Source organism: Pholis gunnellus (genome assembly GCF_910591455.1).
Source record: "Pholis gunnellus genome assembly, chromosome: 24".
Classification (NCBI taxonomy): domain Eukaryota; kingdom Metazoa; phylum Chordata; class Actinopteri; order Perciformes; family Pholidae; genus Pholis; species Pholis gunnellus.
Window position 1 is genome coordinate 3,695,476 of NC_136551.1, and position 17,892 is coordinate 3,713,367.

General features: G+C 43.9%; 4 protein-coding genes across 4 annotated transcripts; 2 read left to right on the top strand and 2 right to left on the bottom strand.

The window, feature by feature from the left end:
- Positions 1 to 1,272: 1,272 nt before the first annotated feature.
- Positions 1,273 to 2,304, top strand: LOC306715321 (G-protein coupled bile acid receptor 1-like; the record flags this gene model as incomplete). Its single annotated transcript, XM_079185641.1, has 1 exon — positions 1,273 to 2,304. The coding sequence occupies one exon, from the start codon at positions 1,273 to 1,275 to the stop codon at positions 2,302 to 2,304; it is 1,032 nt and encodes a 343-aa protein (XP_079041767.1).
- Positions 2,305 to 4,204: 1,900 nt separating this feature from the next.
- LOC306715285 (keratin, type II cytoskeletal 8-like) lies at positions 4,205 to 7,365 on the bottom strand (the record flags this gene model as incomplete). The annotated part of the gene is made up of 9 exons (XM_079185600.1): positions 4,205 to 4,386; positions 4,520 to 4,545; positions 4,634 to 4,854; positions 4,937 to 5,062; positions 5,152 to 5,316; positions 5,414 to 5,509; positions 5,628 to 5,688; positions 5,868 to 6,076; positions 7,210 to 7,365. The coding sequence occupies 9 exons, from the start codon at positions 7,363 to 7,365 to the stop codon at positions 4,205 to 4,207; spliced, it is 1,242 nt and encodes a 413-aa protein (XP_079041726.1).
- A 380-nt stretch (positions 7,366 to 7,745) lies between these two features.
- LOC306715320 (keratin, type I cytoskeletal 18-like) lies at positions 7,746 to 10,515 on the top strand (the record flags this gene model as incomplete). The annotated part of the gene is made up of 7 exons (XM_079185640.1): positions 7,746 to 8,132; positions 8,335 to 8,417; positions 8,510 to 8,666; positions 8,755 to 8,916; positions 9,020 to 9,145; positions 9,481 to 9,710; positions 10,455 to 10,515. 7 exons carry the CDS (start codon positions 7,746 to 7,748, stop codon positions 10,468 to 10,470), a joined length of 1,161 nt encoding a protein of 386 aa, XP_079041766.1. The 3' UTR covers positions 10,471 to 10,515.
- Positions 10,516 to 11,291: 776 nt separating this feature from the next.
- Positions 11,292 to 16,271, bottom strand: arpc2 (actin related protein 2/3 complex, subunit 2). The gene is made up of 10 exons (XM_079185642.1): positions 16,060 to 16,271; positions 15,250 to 15,284; positions 14,965 to 15,077; positions 14,015 to 14,060; positions 13,661 to 13,847; positions 13,435 to 13,528; positions 13,123 to 13,249; positions 12,931 to 13,031; positions 12,291 to 12,391; positions 11,292 to 11,751 (listed from the first exon to the last, which is right to left on the bottom strand). The coding sequence occupies exons 1-10, from the start codon at positions 16,131 to 16,133 to the stop codon at positions 11,730 to 11,732; spliced, it is 900 nt and encodes a 299-aa protein (XP_079041768.1). The 5' UTR covers positions 16,134 to 16,271; the 3' UTR covers positions 11,292 to 11,729.
- Between the last annotated feature and the right edge of the window lie 1,621 nt (positions 16,272 to 17,892).

Below are 17,892 nucleotides of genomic sequence, written 5' to 3' on the forward strand. Positions count from 1 at the left end.
AGAGTGATAAGAAGCTGTTATTTATTTGCATTTCCTCTGCCAAAGGATACATGACTGGACCGTTCATCCAAAAAAAAGAAGAGGTCAAAGCCCTCGTAGGTTTGTTGCTTTCTATTTCAAAAAGTTATCATAAGTCATACTTTGAAACAGATCAGTATATATTTCTGGTGATTTATTTGAAGTAGTATATTTTCTACTATTTTAAACAACTTTCTACATTATTGCAGGACTCCAAAATATTTTAATTCTTTTTTTTTTATTGAGAAGCACTTTTTTCTTCCTTTGGAAAAAAAGGTGGCTCCTTTTGTTAGAAGATATGTGGAAAACAGCTTTAAAACACATTTTGTGGGGAAAAAAAGCAAATAGCATTAAAGCAGTAATTTAAGTAAAACCAATTTGTTTCTGTGTATTCACCTTTTAAAGACTCTTTAAAAGCTGTATTTGTTGAAACTGTCACAGGACTTTGATACCATAAAATTCACTTTATTGAGCTGGTTAGCAAATGGTATGTTATATATGTGGACATTATAAATACTGGCATTTTGCAATATTTATTTGTAAGATCGTAATCATATGCACAGTTGCAAACAGTACCGGATAACCCAACATAATAAAGTCTATTCATAAAACGTATGGACAAATAAAACTATGTGTAACATATGGTTTATTGCAGTTCAATGTGAGAATGTCGCTTGACCATAAACTGATTCGTTTCCTAAAGTCAAACTTGTTAAATGATCTCCGGGACATAGAACAGACACAAAACGGGGTGTAACTCCAGAGTCCCAGCTGATGAATTATTGAATGACAGCGGACTCGAACCCATTAAGACGTGCTCTTATCTCGGCTGTCAGCTAACAAAGAGGTTAAATTTGTTTCACTGATTAAGAGATGACTGAATTCTTTCTCACTCTTTATTCCCAATGAGAGGTCACTTTGTTTAACTGTAGCTTTCACTGACTTAATTAAATTGGCTTTCAAGAGGTTTCCATAACTTAATCTTCTTGAGTAGAGAATACCTTTTCTGAGTTCATTGTACTCTCTTTTTTGGTTTTGATTCCACAATCCATCTCTCTTGGATCTAATCTAATTTTTCATCTCCACTCAATTGCATTTCCTCTGAAAGTTTCACTTGCTGTGATACATGGGACATTTCAGCTTGTTGAGCCTCTACAGCTACTCTATCAATGCGTCTCCTTCCCTGCAGGGTAGCTGAGCCTTGATGGGAGCAGAACCAGGCTGCAAAGGGGAGGAAGTTCGCAGAGTTCACACATGATGGACTGCAACGACTCCCACGCTCTGCTCTCCGGGGAGAAGCTCATCTATGCCATCACCATACCGCTGTCGACCTCCATCATCCTGGCCAATCTCGTCATCATGTTGGGCATCGCCTGGAACCGCCAGCTCCACAACACGCCCAACTACTTCTTCTTCAGCCTCTTGGTGGCGGACTTGTGCACGGGCGTGGCGCTGCCCTTCATACCGCTCATGGGTGTGAACCGGGAGTTGAGCTTGAGCTCCTGCCTGGTGGCGCACGTTTTCCCAAACTTCCTCTTCCTGGCGTTCCTGTTCAACCTGGTGATGGTCCACTACGAGCGCTACATTTGCATCGTCGACCCCTTGCATTACAGTAACTTGTGGATGCATCGCAGCTTCCCCCTGGCGTTGCTTGTGGTTTGGGCCCCTCCACTTCTGTACGCATCCCTGCCTGCTTTCGGCTGGAATAACTGGACAGGGCCGGATTGGAACAACTGTTGTGCAAGTAGCCAAAATATAACACCACTTTCAAACTGTTCGCCAAACAAAACCACGTGCTGCTCGTACAGGCGAGTGTTCCCCAATGCTTTTATCTACTTGGAGGTGTATGGACTCGTCCTTCCTGCCATACTAGCCATCGCTGGCATGACCGGTCGTGTGTTATGGATCACCCGAGGCCAGATGAAGGACATTTGTCGCCTCCATCGTTCGGTGGAGCGGGGAAGTCAGGCCTCGGACCGCGAGCAGAGGCTGAACCTGCGCTACGTTCGCTGCGTGGTGGCCGTGTCGCTGACGTTTCTCGCGTGCTGGGTGCCCTACCTCATTTACATGCACGTGTGCATCGCGTTCCTGATCAGCGACACCAAGTGGAGCTCCACCACTCACATCGTGCTGTCGTGCAGCGGCATCGGAAGCATGGCGGTGGTGCCGCTGGTGCTCGGCCTCGCGAACAGGCAGTACACAGAACCTGCGTGCAAGCTTCTCCGGAAGCTCAGAGACAGATGGAGGCGAAGGATGCCGGCGTCGGAGGAGGAGGTGGCAGTCTGAGAAAGTCGTGACGAACCTGCAAGAAACGACGTTGCTATAGTTGATGCTCACATTATATTGGCCAAGGCGGGAGGAAACATTGCGTTACAGCAGAAAAACACATTTGCATTGATTTTATTCACAATTTATTGATACGTTTTCCTAAAAAAAAAGGCCATCTGTTGTTCTACCTGCACAATGCTAAGTTGTGAACTATCCTGTCTGTCTGTTACTCCCCATTTCTCATGGCCTTCCATTACATTTTCATAATTTGGCTGATAATATTGCTGTATCAGGAGATATAATCAAAAAGATGAAGACAAGTTAGTAAGTGTTGTTTTTCAGGACAACAATAAAACCAACCATTGTTTGAAACAAGACTAAAGCACCATGCTAACGTCAGCATGCTAACTTGCTATTGTATCATTAACGAGTGTTTGCCACAGCGCTAATTTTCTGCAATAATCCACATGGAAGAATCCCATTGGCCTTTAGTCGAGGGAACAGGTGCAACGTTAACTTCCTGGTTGGGCTACAAAAATACGTCATCGCTGCAGTGTTGTACATCCTATAAACATAGCTCTCATGCATATCCTCATTTCTCTTTGTGCTGCCTGCTCTGGATGTCCGTTGAACCGGTGGGAGATTTTCTCCACCTGCCTGCCATGTTTACTCCTTCTTCTCTCACTGGTGTTTATCTATAAACTGGTGAGGGGAGTCCCTAATTCATCTGCAACATGAGGCGAATATCCCGTGTGCAAACTAATGTTGGAAATGAGTTCCCAGTTTTTGCCATTTTTAGATAAACTGTTACAGGAAGCTTAAATACTGTAAAAGCAGGCTTCAGAGAAACGTCTGCTGCGTCCAAATACTTCCATTCGAAGACCAAAAGTTATATTTATCGGTCAAATCCATTCAAGGGGAATTTGATTTTTATTTGAGACTTGATTAAACACAGAATACATGCCGTGCTTTTTGTTTCCCCAATCAAAGTGCGTTTTTTAGACGTGTTTGTACAGTATGTGGGTGGAAAGGAGACTTTAATCCAATTAAAGAGCAAACAAGGTCTGACTGTTATGGGACATGAGGAGGGATGGGATACCATCATGGGGTCAGGGTACACCGTCACTGTGTCGTTTGTATGTGTTGCCGTGTTCTAGCATGTTTTTCCACATCGGAATATTGTGCATGTAAGACGGAGGAGGAGGAGGAGGAAGACGAGACTGTCAGGCTTAAAGCGACTGTACTCTTTGTGTGTGATTGTAAATGAAGAAGAGAGCAGACCCATTGTTCATGGCGCTTTATTTATTAACTGTATTCAACTGTAAATATCTAAGAGTAAACGTTGATGCCCTCTGATATTTCCTTGTGATCATTTGGACATGTTTGAGGTATAAAGCAGAAGGAAAAGACATGTCAAGCATGCAGATTCCCCCCCTGAATCCTAGGAAGCATTATCTTTGTGAGAAACAGAAACACTCCTTTAACCACCTGCTCGAAGCCACAAGATAATTATTTTATTGTTCACGTCGTTGAGAAACCTTTACACTGTTAGATATTCTTTTCCACATTCCACAAAGCGCACAAAGGCATTGGAGAACAACTTGCAAGAAAGCTGAAAGAAACACACTGATGGTGCCAGGAACATTTGCAAAGGCAAACACAGATAAGAAAAGATTTCTTTTTTAAAACACAGGTTGGCATAAACAAAACGTCTCCCAACTTCAATCATGGATTCTAGGAAAAAACATCCCAGAGGCCAAGAAGCTATTGTTAGACAGCACACAGCGGTAGCATGAGGATTATTGCATTTAAAAGCCACTTTCATGGTGATTCCTGAAGAGTTTATTTAATTATTTAATTCACATTTTTGCGGATTTATTGTAATGCTGCAGACAGAGGCGTGAGGGGACAGTGCCGGTCAATCTTCGGCGTAATGGGAGCTTTCGGACACGACTCTGCCTTCCTTCACCTCCACCCGGATCAGCAGGCGTTTCTTGGAGGCCGGGTCCACTGCCGGTATCAGGGTACCAGCCGGGACAACGGTGGGTTCTGGGGCTCGTGGCTTCTTTAGCAGGTGTTGCTTCAGTGGCAGGTGAACATCTGCGTGCAAGTAAGGACTTGGATTGGTTGGTTTGTTTTTTTAGAAATCTGAGCGAAAGAGAGGTTTGATTTTAGCGGGATGCAAAACACGAATCAGTCACGAGAAGGTTGATATGCAAGATATGGTTCTCACCTCCGTTGCGCATGAGGTGGTACATTCTTCACAGAGAGGAGAGACAGAGACAGTTAGTCCAAGCATTGATGGCGGTACAAGTGACAACGAACAGCAACGTGCTCTCACGCATACCTCTGCTCCTCGCCCTCCAGCAGCTTGCGGTAGGTGGCGATCTCGATGTCCAGGGCCAGCTTCAGGTTCATCAGCTCTTGGTGTTCGCGGATCTGCCCGGCCAAGTCTTGCTTGGCCCGCCTCAAGGCCTCCTCCAGCTGGGCGATGTTCTCCCGAGCCTTCTCCAGGTTGTTGTCGCCTTCTGTCCTCATGTCAATGATGTCCTTCTTCAGGGACTCTTCCTAACATAAGACACAGAGTGTAAAGAGAACATCGGCGGCTGAACTGGTGAACTCTGGGAGTGTTTATCTGTGTGATCACAACCTTCCTTTGGAGAGCGGCCAGGTCCCCGTTGAGCCTCTGGATGTGGCGCACCAGGTCTGAGATGTCCCTCCTTAAATCACGCACATCCTTCTCACGCTGTCCTGCAGTTAAGACCATGTCATCCATCTAAGTGGAGGGGGGAGATGGCACATTTTCACCATGTCTGTTTGGAACTGTACAGGGCTGGTTCAAGAAACAATCTTCCTCTTCCTCACCTTTTTCTGGTTCCAGTGCTCGGCCTCGTCCCTGGTGCGGGCGGCCATGTTGGCATACTGATTCTTGACTCCCTCGATGATCTTGTCCATGTCTAGAGACCGTTTGCTGTCGTCACGGAGGACCACTGTCTCGTTTTGGACGAGAGACTCCAGCTCCTTGATCTCCTGCAAGGGGCAGACACGGATACCAGGTTGTAGCTTTACAATGCAGAGAGAGAGATGTAACAAAACAATACAAAAATACAATAAACCATGTATTTACCTCATCATAGCCATTCCTGAGGAAGTCCAGTTTCCCCATCAGGTCCTCCAGCTCCAGAACCAGATCTACTGACTCCAAGTGACCTTCATCTACTTCCTGTTACACACGTACACATTCAACACATGCATATGATTAATGACAGGGCAGACACTATTTCCAAAATATCGTATTGCCAGAGGTTGAATAAATAAGCAGTGTAAAAAACAGACAGTACCTTTTTCTTGATGATAAACTCATTTTCCAGTTCAGCTTTCTTCACAAACTTCTCCTCATACCTGAAACCAATAGAAAGGGTGAAAAGTGAGTTTGTTCCGATAATGACATAGTTTCGAGTCCTCTGTATTTATACTGTGTTTGCAGCTGTGGGAAACTTAACATATTCTCATCCAAATAAGGACATACTGAAAGCTGAAGGGGGTCTAGTGTGTCTAAACACTGGCCGTGACCGACTGACCTCTTCTTGGTGTCGTTCACCTCTTCCTGGTTCTGGAGCAGCTCCGCCTGCAGTTTTTCTTGGTCGTTGAGCAACGTCTCGATCTTCTGCTCCATCTCGTTCTCCAGCTGCTTGACGATGTCGTCAATCTTGCCCTCATAGTCCCCCTGGTCCTTGAGGATCTTCAGCTTCGTGTCAAGCTTCCTGTTCTCGTCCTCCAGGTTTTTCACCTAAGAGAGAGACACACAAAGGGTGAAATGCAGAAGAAGACACATTGCAAAGAAGTAAAGGCTATTGAGGCAAGCCAAAATAAAAAATACAAATAAAAATAGTCCTACTATTTTATGTGATGGGGGAAAATAAATATGAGGAATGCAATGTCTAATACTGTAGCTAGATGTTAACCTTTGTTATAGTTATGTGGTCCTTTGCATACTCTAAATATGTAGGTTTAACCCCACCTGCTGGAAACTAAATAGAAGTGTGGTTCATTAATGTAATTCTGCCACGAAGTGCCCCTAGTGTGGGAAATAACTAATGCGCATGCCCAATGTTGATTCCCTGTTTGCCACCAGCCATTAGCTCGTAATTGGCAGCCGTTAGGTTAGATTTTAAAGATAGTACCGGCGGTCACCATGAACTTTGTGGATTATCTTCTACAGAACACATTTAGAAGTCTGTTTTTTTTTTAAAGAAAAACTTGATATCATATATTATTGATATATTTCAGGTTATGTTGACAGACTGATGACCCTAACAGAATTCAGATTTAAAGTTGTATCATTATCCACAAGGTGGCGTCCTACATGTAACCTCCAACGTCGTCATGAAGTGAGGCGAGCAAAAGGAGACACTTTTCATGGCCTCCGGTTATATAAATAGCTAATTACAGCAGACAGAGGCCGCTATAATATAATATATTATATATATCAGTCATGCTCCCGGATTGGAAACAGGTTTTTACAAATGTTATAACCTCAACAAAGGCTTGTTGGTCATTTGTTGTTAAGTATTGTTCTGCTTGTAGGACTCATTGGGACATTTTGCGTTGGTTTAATGACCAAAAGGAATTATTGATTTATAAAACCCTGAAAAATACACTAACATATTGAATAGATTAAATATTTTATTATTATAGTCCACCAAAAAACAACATCAAAAAGAGAGAAAAATGCCATGTTCTTTATATGTCTATTGTTTAACACATAATATAATACATAACGTCAATATTTAGTTATAGGCTAACCTTTTTACTGATGAAAACGAAAATAAACTATAAATAGCCCAATACGGCAATATCTTAATACACCAATTCATTAATTATTTTTTAGTATTATTAATTAACACATTTTAATTTACGCACCTTGTCAATCAACTGGACGAACTTGTCGTTGAGTCCAACCATGTCGTCCTTCTCCCTGGATTTGCCCGACGGGTCGATCTTGGTCGAGGAGCTTTTCACCGGCCCCTTGATGCCGGGGCAGTAGGACTGGCTGCTGTAATCTCCTGGTTTAGACATTTCGAAGCTTGTAACAGCGAGATGACACCCAGAGGTTGAACAGGTGAGCTGTGAAGGTATACCGACAGACTCACCTGCTTTTAAGGTCAACAAGGACCACCCATCACCTCCCCAAAATTCTGCATGCGTCCAATCAAGAGAGGACAAGTGCAGAAACAGTGAGAAAATAAAAAAAAAATCAACATGAAATACTTGAATTTTGAGTCTGAACCAGTTTGTCCAGGAGTGGTGCTGGGCACCGGGAGCCAATGATATAGGTAGGGGCGGATGCATGCGTAAAAAACAGGTATAAAACCTACCTGTCTCCATCACATGCATCACGACTCTCCAGTCAGAAGCGCTCTCTCTGTCGTTCAGCTCCCTCTCATCCAGCAGCAATCATGCCTTCAAACACCGCGGCCAGCATGTTCGGTGGAGCAGGGGGAAGGGGCTCCAGAGCGTCCGTGGCGAGCCTGGAGGGGCTGCGCAACATGCTGCGCAATAACGAGACGGAGAGAGACTCCGCTGCCGTGGCTCCGGCAACATCTGCCGAGCGTCCAGCTGCGGCTGCGGCCGCGCCCGTGGCCCCCGTGGCCCCCGCGGACGACAAGCAGACACTGCGGGGTCTGAACGACCGGCTGTCGGGCTACCTGGGCAGGGTGAGGCAGCTGGAGAAGGAGAACGACGACATGGAGAAAGAGATTGATGGGATTTTGGCCAAGAGGAAGACACCTGAGGGGCGCGACTGGGATGAGGTTGAGAAACCCCTGGATGATCTCAAGAAGCAGGTTGGTCATCAGGTGTCATTCTCACTTTATTTCTCAGTACAAAAATATGAAATTATTTTTATTTCATGCTGAGCACATTTTTCCTTCTCGCATTCATGCTTCTTCTCATGAAATATGACAAACGGCATTACATATTTAGGGCAAAATCTAATTGTATCCAAATAACGATATTACTGGTAATATCATGCATTCATCTTCATAGATCAAAGACATCACCATGGACAACGCCAAGCTGCTGCTCCAGATTGAAAACACCAAACTGGCTAATGATGACTTCAAGAAAAAGTGAATCTCACGCTACTTTTTATTTTTGGAAAAAATGAGTTTATTTTCATCAGTTTGTGTGGATCATTGTTGGTTCCTCCCCCGGTATGCAGGCTGGACGAGGAGGAAAAGGCAGAGAAAGAATTAGAAAAAGACCTGGAGGACCTGAAGAAGACCATTGAGGACACCAAGCTGAACCAAACGCAGACACAGAAAGAGATCGACCTGGTGAAGGAGGAGCTCACTCGTCTCGAGCAGGAACACAAAGAGGTGAGAATTGAGACAGAATCCAACTCAAGAATGTGAAACAAAAGTGCATTGTGTGAAATCTGAGGGCTTGTAACTGTGGCTCTGGCAGGAGGTGGACGTCCTGCGTGAGAAGATCAAGGACTCCGAGGTGACGGTGGAGATTAAGTCTCAGAGCTCCAACTTGGGTGAGGTTGTCAACAAGATCCGCTTCCAGTACGATAAACTAGCCCAGAAGAACCTGAAGGACACCGAGGAGTGGTACCAGAGCAAGGTGCGTGACCTAGATGTAGTTTTCTTCTTCTCTCTCTCTCTCTCTCTTCAGTCCATCTCCTCTGTTCATCTCGCCACTTTCATCTCATTTTTCCCCTCTCCAGTTTGAAAACATCAAGGTGGTGGAGGCCCAAAATAACGAGGACTTGCACTCTGGAAGGTCAGAGCTCAAGCAACTGCTCCAACAGAGCAAATCTCTGGAAATTAAGATCCAGAGTTTTCAAAGCAAGGTAACCACACACAAGTCTATGCAGATGTTTGGAGACGCCTTTTTTTCGCCTTTCAATAATCACTCAGTGGCATCAGACAGATCAAAGTCGGAATGATGACCTCCTCACAAGCATACCTGGCTGCCCTGTCATTACCACGAGAACCTGCTACTTTAAGACAGACAGACTTTATCCGTCTCACTGACACCTGGATCTGCCGTTGCGTAACAAAACAAAATGCTGAACCTTTAAAAGGCTACGGCTCCAGAGAAGTCACAGGGAACTATTCGTTTAACGCCTGGCCTCCGTGGTCTGATATCTAAAGGCTAAAAAATCTCTTCATGTCTTCCTTTCAGATCCACAATCTGGAGGAGGCCCTGGATAGCTCCAAAGTGGAGTACGGCCAGCGCCTGGGGCCCCTCAACCAGATGATACTGCACCTGGAGGCGGAGCTGACGGAGGTGAGGGCACAGGTGGAGCGCCACGTCGAGAACAACAAGAATCTGCTGTGCGTGAAGATGAAGCTGGAGGCGGAAATGGATAACTACCAGCGACTGATGCAAAGCACAGCTCCTGACCCTGAAAGGTGAGGACGGTGGCGGCTCAGAAATACTGCATGATGGTTGTATGACGTCAGAGCTTCAGATGCACCCTATTGGCTACAGGATATAGGCAATAGCATAAACACACAAAAGTAAGGTGCACCTACTCGTTAGCGTACTTATCCTACTTTTTCCCGACAGCTTGGAGGTTTCTTTAGAAGATGCGGTGCCGCGCGGTAAGTTCTGGACTATGTGAAGTAAAATCACAAAGACTCCAGCATGTCCGTGTACTGACCTGATGGAAAAGTGCATCTCTGTCAACAAGAATTACTGACTGACATGCTTTCTAGTCGGCTCCTTTCACACCGGAACGACAACTTTAAATGATCAGAATTCGACCCCTGTCTGTAGATTTGAAAGAGCTGGAAAGGTGTGAACAATACGGTTGACAGTCCTCACTTTACACCTTTATATTCTTTTAAAATCAAAGGCTTGGTAATAGCGCCAACCCTCACATCACCTCTTGAAGACATCGTTTGGGGAAACACGCTTATTTGCTTCCTGAGCCAGAAAGCAAACAAGCGTGTTTCCCGAAATGTCAAACCATTCCTCTACAGCGTCTTGTTTCACTGAACTGCATGCAATCACACACTATCTTCACACTAGACTGGGATCATGAATGTAAGGGAAATCTAATTCCTTTGTCCTGTGTTCCACTTGACTCTCTCGTAGAATCACACACAGATTAAAGGGAAGCTGAACACATTGATATCTTCTTTTTTTTCCAGACCAGCGAGAGCCTGACAATAAGGTGCCCGAGCAGCAGGAGAAGGTGACAGAAGAAGCCCCTGTGAAGCAAGAAAGCTCCCCATCGGACAAATCCACTCCCCCCAAAGCCCCTGAAGCAGATAAAGTGGAGGAAGGAGACGGCGTTAAGAACAAGGCTGCTGTCAACAAAGCACCAAGCAAGAAGAAGAAACTCAAGACCAAAAATGAGAAAGATTCCTCTTCTTCCTCCTCCTCCTCCTCCTCCTCCTCCTCCTCCTCTTCTTTTTCTTCTTCTTCCTCCTCCGAGAATGAAGATGAAAAGCCCAAGAAAGCGGATAAGGTGGCCAAAGCCTGATCCTAAAGAGCTTTGCTGTCACGAAGCCAAGTTTCATATCAAACTGTTTGCTAACCTGCCGGTAAATAAATGTTTGATTTCAAAAGAAAGTCTCCGTGTTCATTTTGTTGCTGTTGGTTTTTATGCTTCAATGTACTTTATTCATCACAAAGTGCCGGGATTCTCAATCAGGGATACTTTTGATTGAATATGGATTTAGACAAGAATGATTCAAACATCAAAGTGAAGTTAGAAGTATCATATACGTAATTATATTAATACCCCTACTGAACAGATTATGACTTCCATGTGAAGAAATGTAGAAAGAAACAAATATATACTAAAGAAATCGGCCAAAATGCCCCCGTCAGGTGAAATAAAATCACCTATATGTCATTATTTTTAGTTTATTTCAATAGTTTTGTTACAAAAGATACTTCACTATATCTTAAAAGCCATTAAGACCATTTCCAATATACAGGTTAATCCACAAATGCACAAAGGACAGCAGAAGGTTCTTGTCGTAAGTGATTTATTTTATTTTTTCAGATGACAATGGTACAGACGAAATGAGAGCACAGAGGGGGGGGGGGGGGGGGGGATTGAAATCATCCAATACTTGGATATATATCAGGTGAAGGTTGAGGGGCAAGCAAGAGTACCAAATGGAGTAAAAGATATCGTATCAAAAATGTCAATTTTTTTCATATATATATTTATATAGGACTAATAATTCTCTATAACTATGCAAAGCAGGGAATGCCCGTGTTTCCATTTATCTTGAGCCAACATTATTATTCATTTAAAAAAAAAAGAAAAAAAGAAAAGAGGAAAGACTGGACATGTATTTGGGGGCTAGAGGAGTCCTGTCCGATGTGGCGTTGAGTCTCAGTGGAGAGCGTTTGGGGCGTGTCCACACGGGGGATCGGATTTCTCTGGTGGGGCGGAGGGGGGGTCGGCCTCAGCGGGAGAACGTTTTTCCACTGAAAACAAAAAACAAAAGACACATTGAAGAACACAACACCCAACAGGTTATCCTCTTCCCTGGTACTGCACACAGACTTCAACAAACCCGATAGTGAAACGTAGAACTGACGGACAACAGTGTTATAATTTACTCCGTAAACAGATAACAGCAAGAGATCGGTATCGCTTCTGAGTATTTCTTATATCTTCAAAACACGGAATTCATGTGAAATGTTTCTTCCTCTTCAAAACACGGCGGCTGGGGGGCGATTGTTTCAGTTACACGTTAACCGCAGAACAAAGACGCTCCTTGTTTTTGGAGGTTTTAGGAAAGCAGAGAGCTGTAAAGATTCCTCCCTGACTCACTTCAAACACAGTCACACCTCAACAACACACACAAGTCACCGATGGAAAAAGGAAGGAGTGGACAAATAAAATCTGTTAAATAAGAAAACGGTTGGATAAAACCACCAACACAGAAACATGACACTGCGTCTGATATTCAGCCGAGCTGAACCTGAATGTGTGCGGTGGGGTACAGAGAGAGGCTACGCACGTGATGGTCTTCATCTCCTTCTTCTCGGCGTCGGGGCGAGCGCGGTTCAGCACCTTCAGGAACTCGGACGTCTTGGCCCTCATGCGTGTGTGGATGTAGGCCTTCGGAGGAAAGGAGATTGTCATCACACAAACAAAGTTATCGGACACAAACACGTCAACCATGCAGACTCCCCCCCGCCATCCGGACATCGCCTGACAGACGGCTCTCAATAGGGTTTACAGTGGAGAAGAGGCCCATTTGAAGAGCGTCTCCTTTTGTGTGTAATGTGCACACAAAAACGCCCACGGGGCCAAGTTGTAGCCAGGAAGGGCCTTCGTTTGATCTGCGGCCGGGGCTTTCTATTGTGGAGACGGTGCTTTAAGGAGGATGGAACGTACCATTACAGAGGAGGACTTGTTCGTAGCCTGTGATTAAAGCGGACTTTCAGCTTGTGTTTGACAGGTGCCTCCTAAATATTTGTTAAGCAACGGTGGAGCCTTAAACATTACTGAAAAAACCTGTTCTTGCATGATTGAATCTTGGATTTACATCTATTTGTTTATTTGATTTAACTGCTTAAGCTTGTTGAGATTGCACGAGTGAATCACACATTTAGGGCCAAAACACAAAGGTGTGGTTCTGGTGAAGTTGAACTGACCTTGGAGCACTTTATGTGGTAGTGCAGGTAGTCCCTGAAGGTGTGGATGAGGTTGATGGTGTTGTCTCTGGCATTGACATTGGTGTGACGCGGGAACAGGACTGAAAACGTCCAAATCGGTGTCAATACATCGGACTAGTAGATAAGTAGTTAACAGTCGTGGCAGCTGTAAGCCAATGCTTGCGTACTGACCAAAGGTGATGTATCCGATGTTGTCCCCGACGGCGGCGTCCGTGTCCTTCAGCTCCAGCGGGGGCTCCCTGTGGCTGAACAGCACCTGGGGGGCCGTGTGGCTGGCTCGCCGACCCTCTTTGAACTCCTACACACACACACACACACACACACACACACACACACACACACACACACACAAGTAAGTTGACCGTTAGCTTATTGAGTTAGCTGCAGGCGGCCGGCGCTAACGTGACGCTAGACATTATAGCGGCTTTTAATTCGGCTCGCTGCGGTCTAGCATTAACCTCACGTACATATGGCCTCACGCACCTGCATGAAAACTTTGCCGATGATGACGTCGTCGTCGTCTTTGAACACCGTGCTGAACACAACCGTCACTCTGTCTTTCTTGGCCTCCAGATACCTGAGAAGAAAAGAAAACACACACGTCAAGAGGTTTAAAAGCTGACAAATTGAACTAAAGAACATGTCGATCCACAACTCCTAATAAATCTGGGTGTATTCATGTCACACGGTCACATCAATTTGCATTTACATGGACTCGTCCTCTCTGTAGTGGACCACGGCCCTCTGCTCGCCCTCTTTGCCCTCTTCCTGGAACTTGAAGTACTTCTCGAACACGGAGGCGAAGCAGTTCCTCTTGAGCATACCCGCCTGGTGGACGATATCGTCCTTATTGGCCGGTAGCGCGTCCAGATCGTAGAGGAGGGACACGTTGTAGGCTGGCAGGAAATGATGAGGATTAAAGATGGTGCAAAATGTCTCATTGCAAGCCAGTACCACAGACTAACAAACACTGGTAATAAATGATAGAAATGAGGAACAAAGTGTCTATGTGGAAGTTAGTGGTCTATAAAAATCTCAAGAATCAGTCACTTTGTGAGCTTACCATCCTCTGGTGAAACCAGGAAACTCCCATAGACCCTCTTGAGCAGCTGTAATTAAAAGCATGAGCTTTTATTTTCACAAAGGAATAAAATATGAACATCAAAATGTAACTAATGCAGGAGAACAGGACGGTAAAAGTCAATACAAAAAGCAGAGAAAGAACAATTGGTCGACTGTGCAGCGCAGCAGGAAGGAGGTTTGCCGTTTAACAACACGGGGGCCTCCTCTCTAATGGATACCTGTCACTGGGGAATGAGGTCGACTGAGCAGGAATATGCAAATCCACCTCAGGTATGGCAATGGACCCGCGACCGTCAACAAAAGACAGCTGAGGGAAACATAGTCGTGTGGACCCTCAACCTAACCCTAAGAAGCAAGGCTAAACACGTCCAATGAAGAAGCGATAGGAATGTGAGACTGCTTTCTAAATAGATTCACCCCCATCCACCCACCCACACACACACACACACCCACACACACGCTGCTGTTCGCAGTCAGCATTTCCTCGCCTGGGGTGAGTCACACAAACTCACTTCCTGTTTCTACCAGAAGCCTCTGCAGCTGCTTTCTTCCTTACATGGCAACAGAGCCCTTGTGGTGGAGGTGTGTGTGTGGGTGTGAGAGAGAGCTAATAGCAATCATGACCTCACACTGCTTTTTAAAAACACTTTATCTGCTCAAAATTGACACCTGTTAGAAATCAAGCTAATCAGTGTTCTTATAATGAAGTAACCCGTCACACATTTTACTTTAGGACCTAAAAGACAAGAGTATTTCAGCTTCTGACATATGATAGCGTCCCTTCAGACACTTAAAGTCTGTGTTAGATGTGTTTATATGTGAACGTGGGTATTAGAATTTGAAGCCACACATGACGGAGCGTTTCTGTCCGGACAGGCACAGGGGAATGTCTTTCTACGCTATGTTGCTCCCTCGTTTGGTGTGTCGTACCTCGTCCGCCCCGTGCTCCTGCAGCTCCTTGTAGAACTTCAGGGAGATGCTGACCATCACTTTGGTCTTTTCCCCGTTGGGGTTGGAGATGTGGTACAAGACGCCATCGAAGTCTGCGGCAGAGATGAACATTAAATATTAATGTGGGGAGAACTCTTAACCTTTTGCTTGACACTTTGTGCCATCTAGCAGCGATTACTGGCAAGGCTGAGCATGTGCAACAGGTTGATTGCATAATAGGTTATTATTGTTTATGTATAGTTATCTTATGCCACATAATCTCACCTGCAAACGTCACATCGACGGCCTCTGGTTTGGTTCTGCAAGGAGAAAATTAAATTAGTAGACGCATGAGGCATAAAGAGACACAAATAATTACAAAGTCTTTATGCTCTGATTTCAAGTCTGTGTTTACTGATATGAATTTTCTGTCCAAAATCTTTGGAAAAACACACCGTAAACATTAATATTTCAGTAGGATTTTCTAATAATTCACTTTGACAATATATAAATCTTTAACCAGCAAAACACTATTGAGGGGATGCAACTACAACGTGTAATAAATGGACATTTCTTTAGGGTGGATGCTGCAGCAGCTTGTCCAAACTGCATGCTCCTAGAAGCTCTGCACACGGCTCAAGACTTGACTCGGCTTGACTACAAGAATGCGGAAGCTGGAGAGAGAGAGAAGCGATGATTGGCTAACAAGTAGCCGCTAACGGGTACTAAAAGAGCCGTGGAAAGCATACATTTGGCCTTTTATTGAGTGGAAACAACAACAATCAATACAACAGCAGCAGCCCTGTGTTGTTACACTGATGGTTAATTGTTAATGACGTCACCGGATATGTTTTTTTTGTTGGCATAATGAAGACACACCCCAGCTTCGGGCAAACCACTCACGGCGGTTCATCAAAATAATCCTTATTTTCAACGACAAAATACGACTAACTAGGTGACGTGTACAAAAAGCTCTAAACGATTATCAACGGCCTCTAAAACCCCTCCCGCCCCCATTGCTTCATTGAATGCAGCCATCAGAAGCTAGCTGACGTTAGCATGCAATGCTAGCCAGGTGTAACAATAATTTTTTACCCGTTGGATGCGCCATCGAACTTCAACGACAGCGTCTCTTCTATAATGCGGTTGTTGATTTCTAACAGGATCATCGCAGCGGACGCCGGTGTCGAGGAAAGAAGGGGGGGATGCTGGGTGCTATTTGGTGGGATTAACCTCTTTGTGTCAAATTCTGCAAAATTTTTCCTGCCTTGACAGATCAGACCGCTTCCGCCGAGGCTCCTTCCGCCTGTCACTTCCGCGTATTTCACACTCAGGACCCCAAAAGATAAGGGTGTCCGCAATGTTGCCTGTATAAAAACTCGTTACGAAGATTGTTCATTTGTGGCAAATAAACGGGTCTGACTGATTGAATGGACGACGGAGATTAGCTATTTTCGTGTGATCAGTTTTGCATTAAACAAATGTCCAAATATATAAAGTATGCAATACAAACAAATGAATATTCCTCATATAAAACATAATTATCTATCATTAATCACCCTATCCATTGAAGGTATCTAGATTATCGACTAAAATGTCCTAATTATGAACATGCCTTACAGAGACGCTCTATCCAGGTAGACAAAATAATATTATCTATATAATTTTGTTATTGTAATAAAGCTTATATTAACAGAACTTCCTATTCATATAGTTTAGTTTATTGTGTTGTACTTTAATTTTACAACGGTCTGTTTATAAGATGACAAATGTTTCATGTTATTGTTCTTTTCTAATATAGTAATTATGTAGCAATTGTGCAGCATAAAGATTGTAACTGTATATTGCATTTACCATTTCTTCATCTCTTCTTGTGAAACCCCACTGAAATAAACATAGTATAAACCCTTTAGGCATCATTTAGATATCTGTTATTTGGCATTTTTAAATGTAAGTCATATCACATCAGCAAGTCTGAATTACCAACCAAGTGTTCACTTTTTGCTAATTTGATTTGATTGATCCAAATTGGTTTATTCATATTAGATGTACGGAAACAGAAAACTCTGTGGTTCTCACCTGACAGACAAAAACAAAGCCACAATGTTTCCTTTAACATGTAATTATGAGGTGTGGTAAAAAAAAAAAGGTATGTCAAAATAACTGCTAATAGTCGTGAATTCCTTCACGACCAACATACAATCATTTTGAACTTTTTTTTAAAAGAAGTTCAGTTGAAAGAACTACCGCGTTGTTAATGTCCAAACATAAAAAAGAAACATTAACGTAGGAACACAACTAGCGTTCACTGATGGGTTCACCAAAACTCAAGTATTAAAGTCTGATATGTACTCTAAACCACATTAGTAGCACTACAACATACTGCACTGCAGCCTGTATGGTTTTACAATGAAATGTGAAAAGATTACTTGACTAACTGATTAGTCACAAGCCTTTTCCCTGAGGAGGATTCTGAACGCAGGAGTTTTACTTGTAGTGTAACATTGTTCTACCAAATGATTACAGAAAAACAAACAGCTGGGAGGACATCAGGGTGGTGATGGCAGAATAAAGGCCTACAAGCAGACCCTTGTCAAATAAAAAAACTCATAAACAGTGTTATCTCATAGAGAAAGGGATGGATACTGCCACACTCCCAACATAAACTAAATTCCAAGCATAGCTGGGCGTTTTAAAGGGATTACAGCTTCATATTTTGCAGGAATCATCCCAGCGTTGCTTTCGAGACACACATCTTTTCTCGTGACATTTCCAAAGAAGGAAACACAACTTGGCACAGTATCTCTTCCAAAAAATGGTCACGACTGTGCCAAGTTTCACTCTATTGTTCTTATTTCTTTTCTACAAAACAACTCTGATATTGACTTTTGCTTCAAGCCTTTTTCAGTCATTGTTGTTCTGCGTTTA

Excerpts from the sequence above, each read along its gene's own strand:
- arpc2 (XM_079185642.1), bottom strand. The coding sequence starts at position 16,133 with ATGATCCTGTTAGAAATCAACAACCGCATTATAGAAGAGACGCTGTCG. Across the intron at positions 15,285-16,059 it reads TTCGATGGCGCATCCAACGG|AACCAAACCAGAGGCCGTCG; the intron begins GTAAAAAATTAT and ends TTCTCCTTGCAG. Across the intron at positions 13,032-13,122 it reads CATCGGATACATCACCTTTG|TCCTGTTCCCGCGTCACACC; the intron begins GTCAGTACGCAA and ends GGACGTTTTCAG.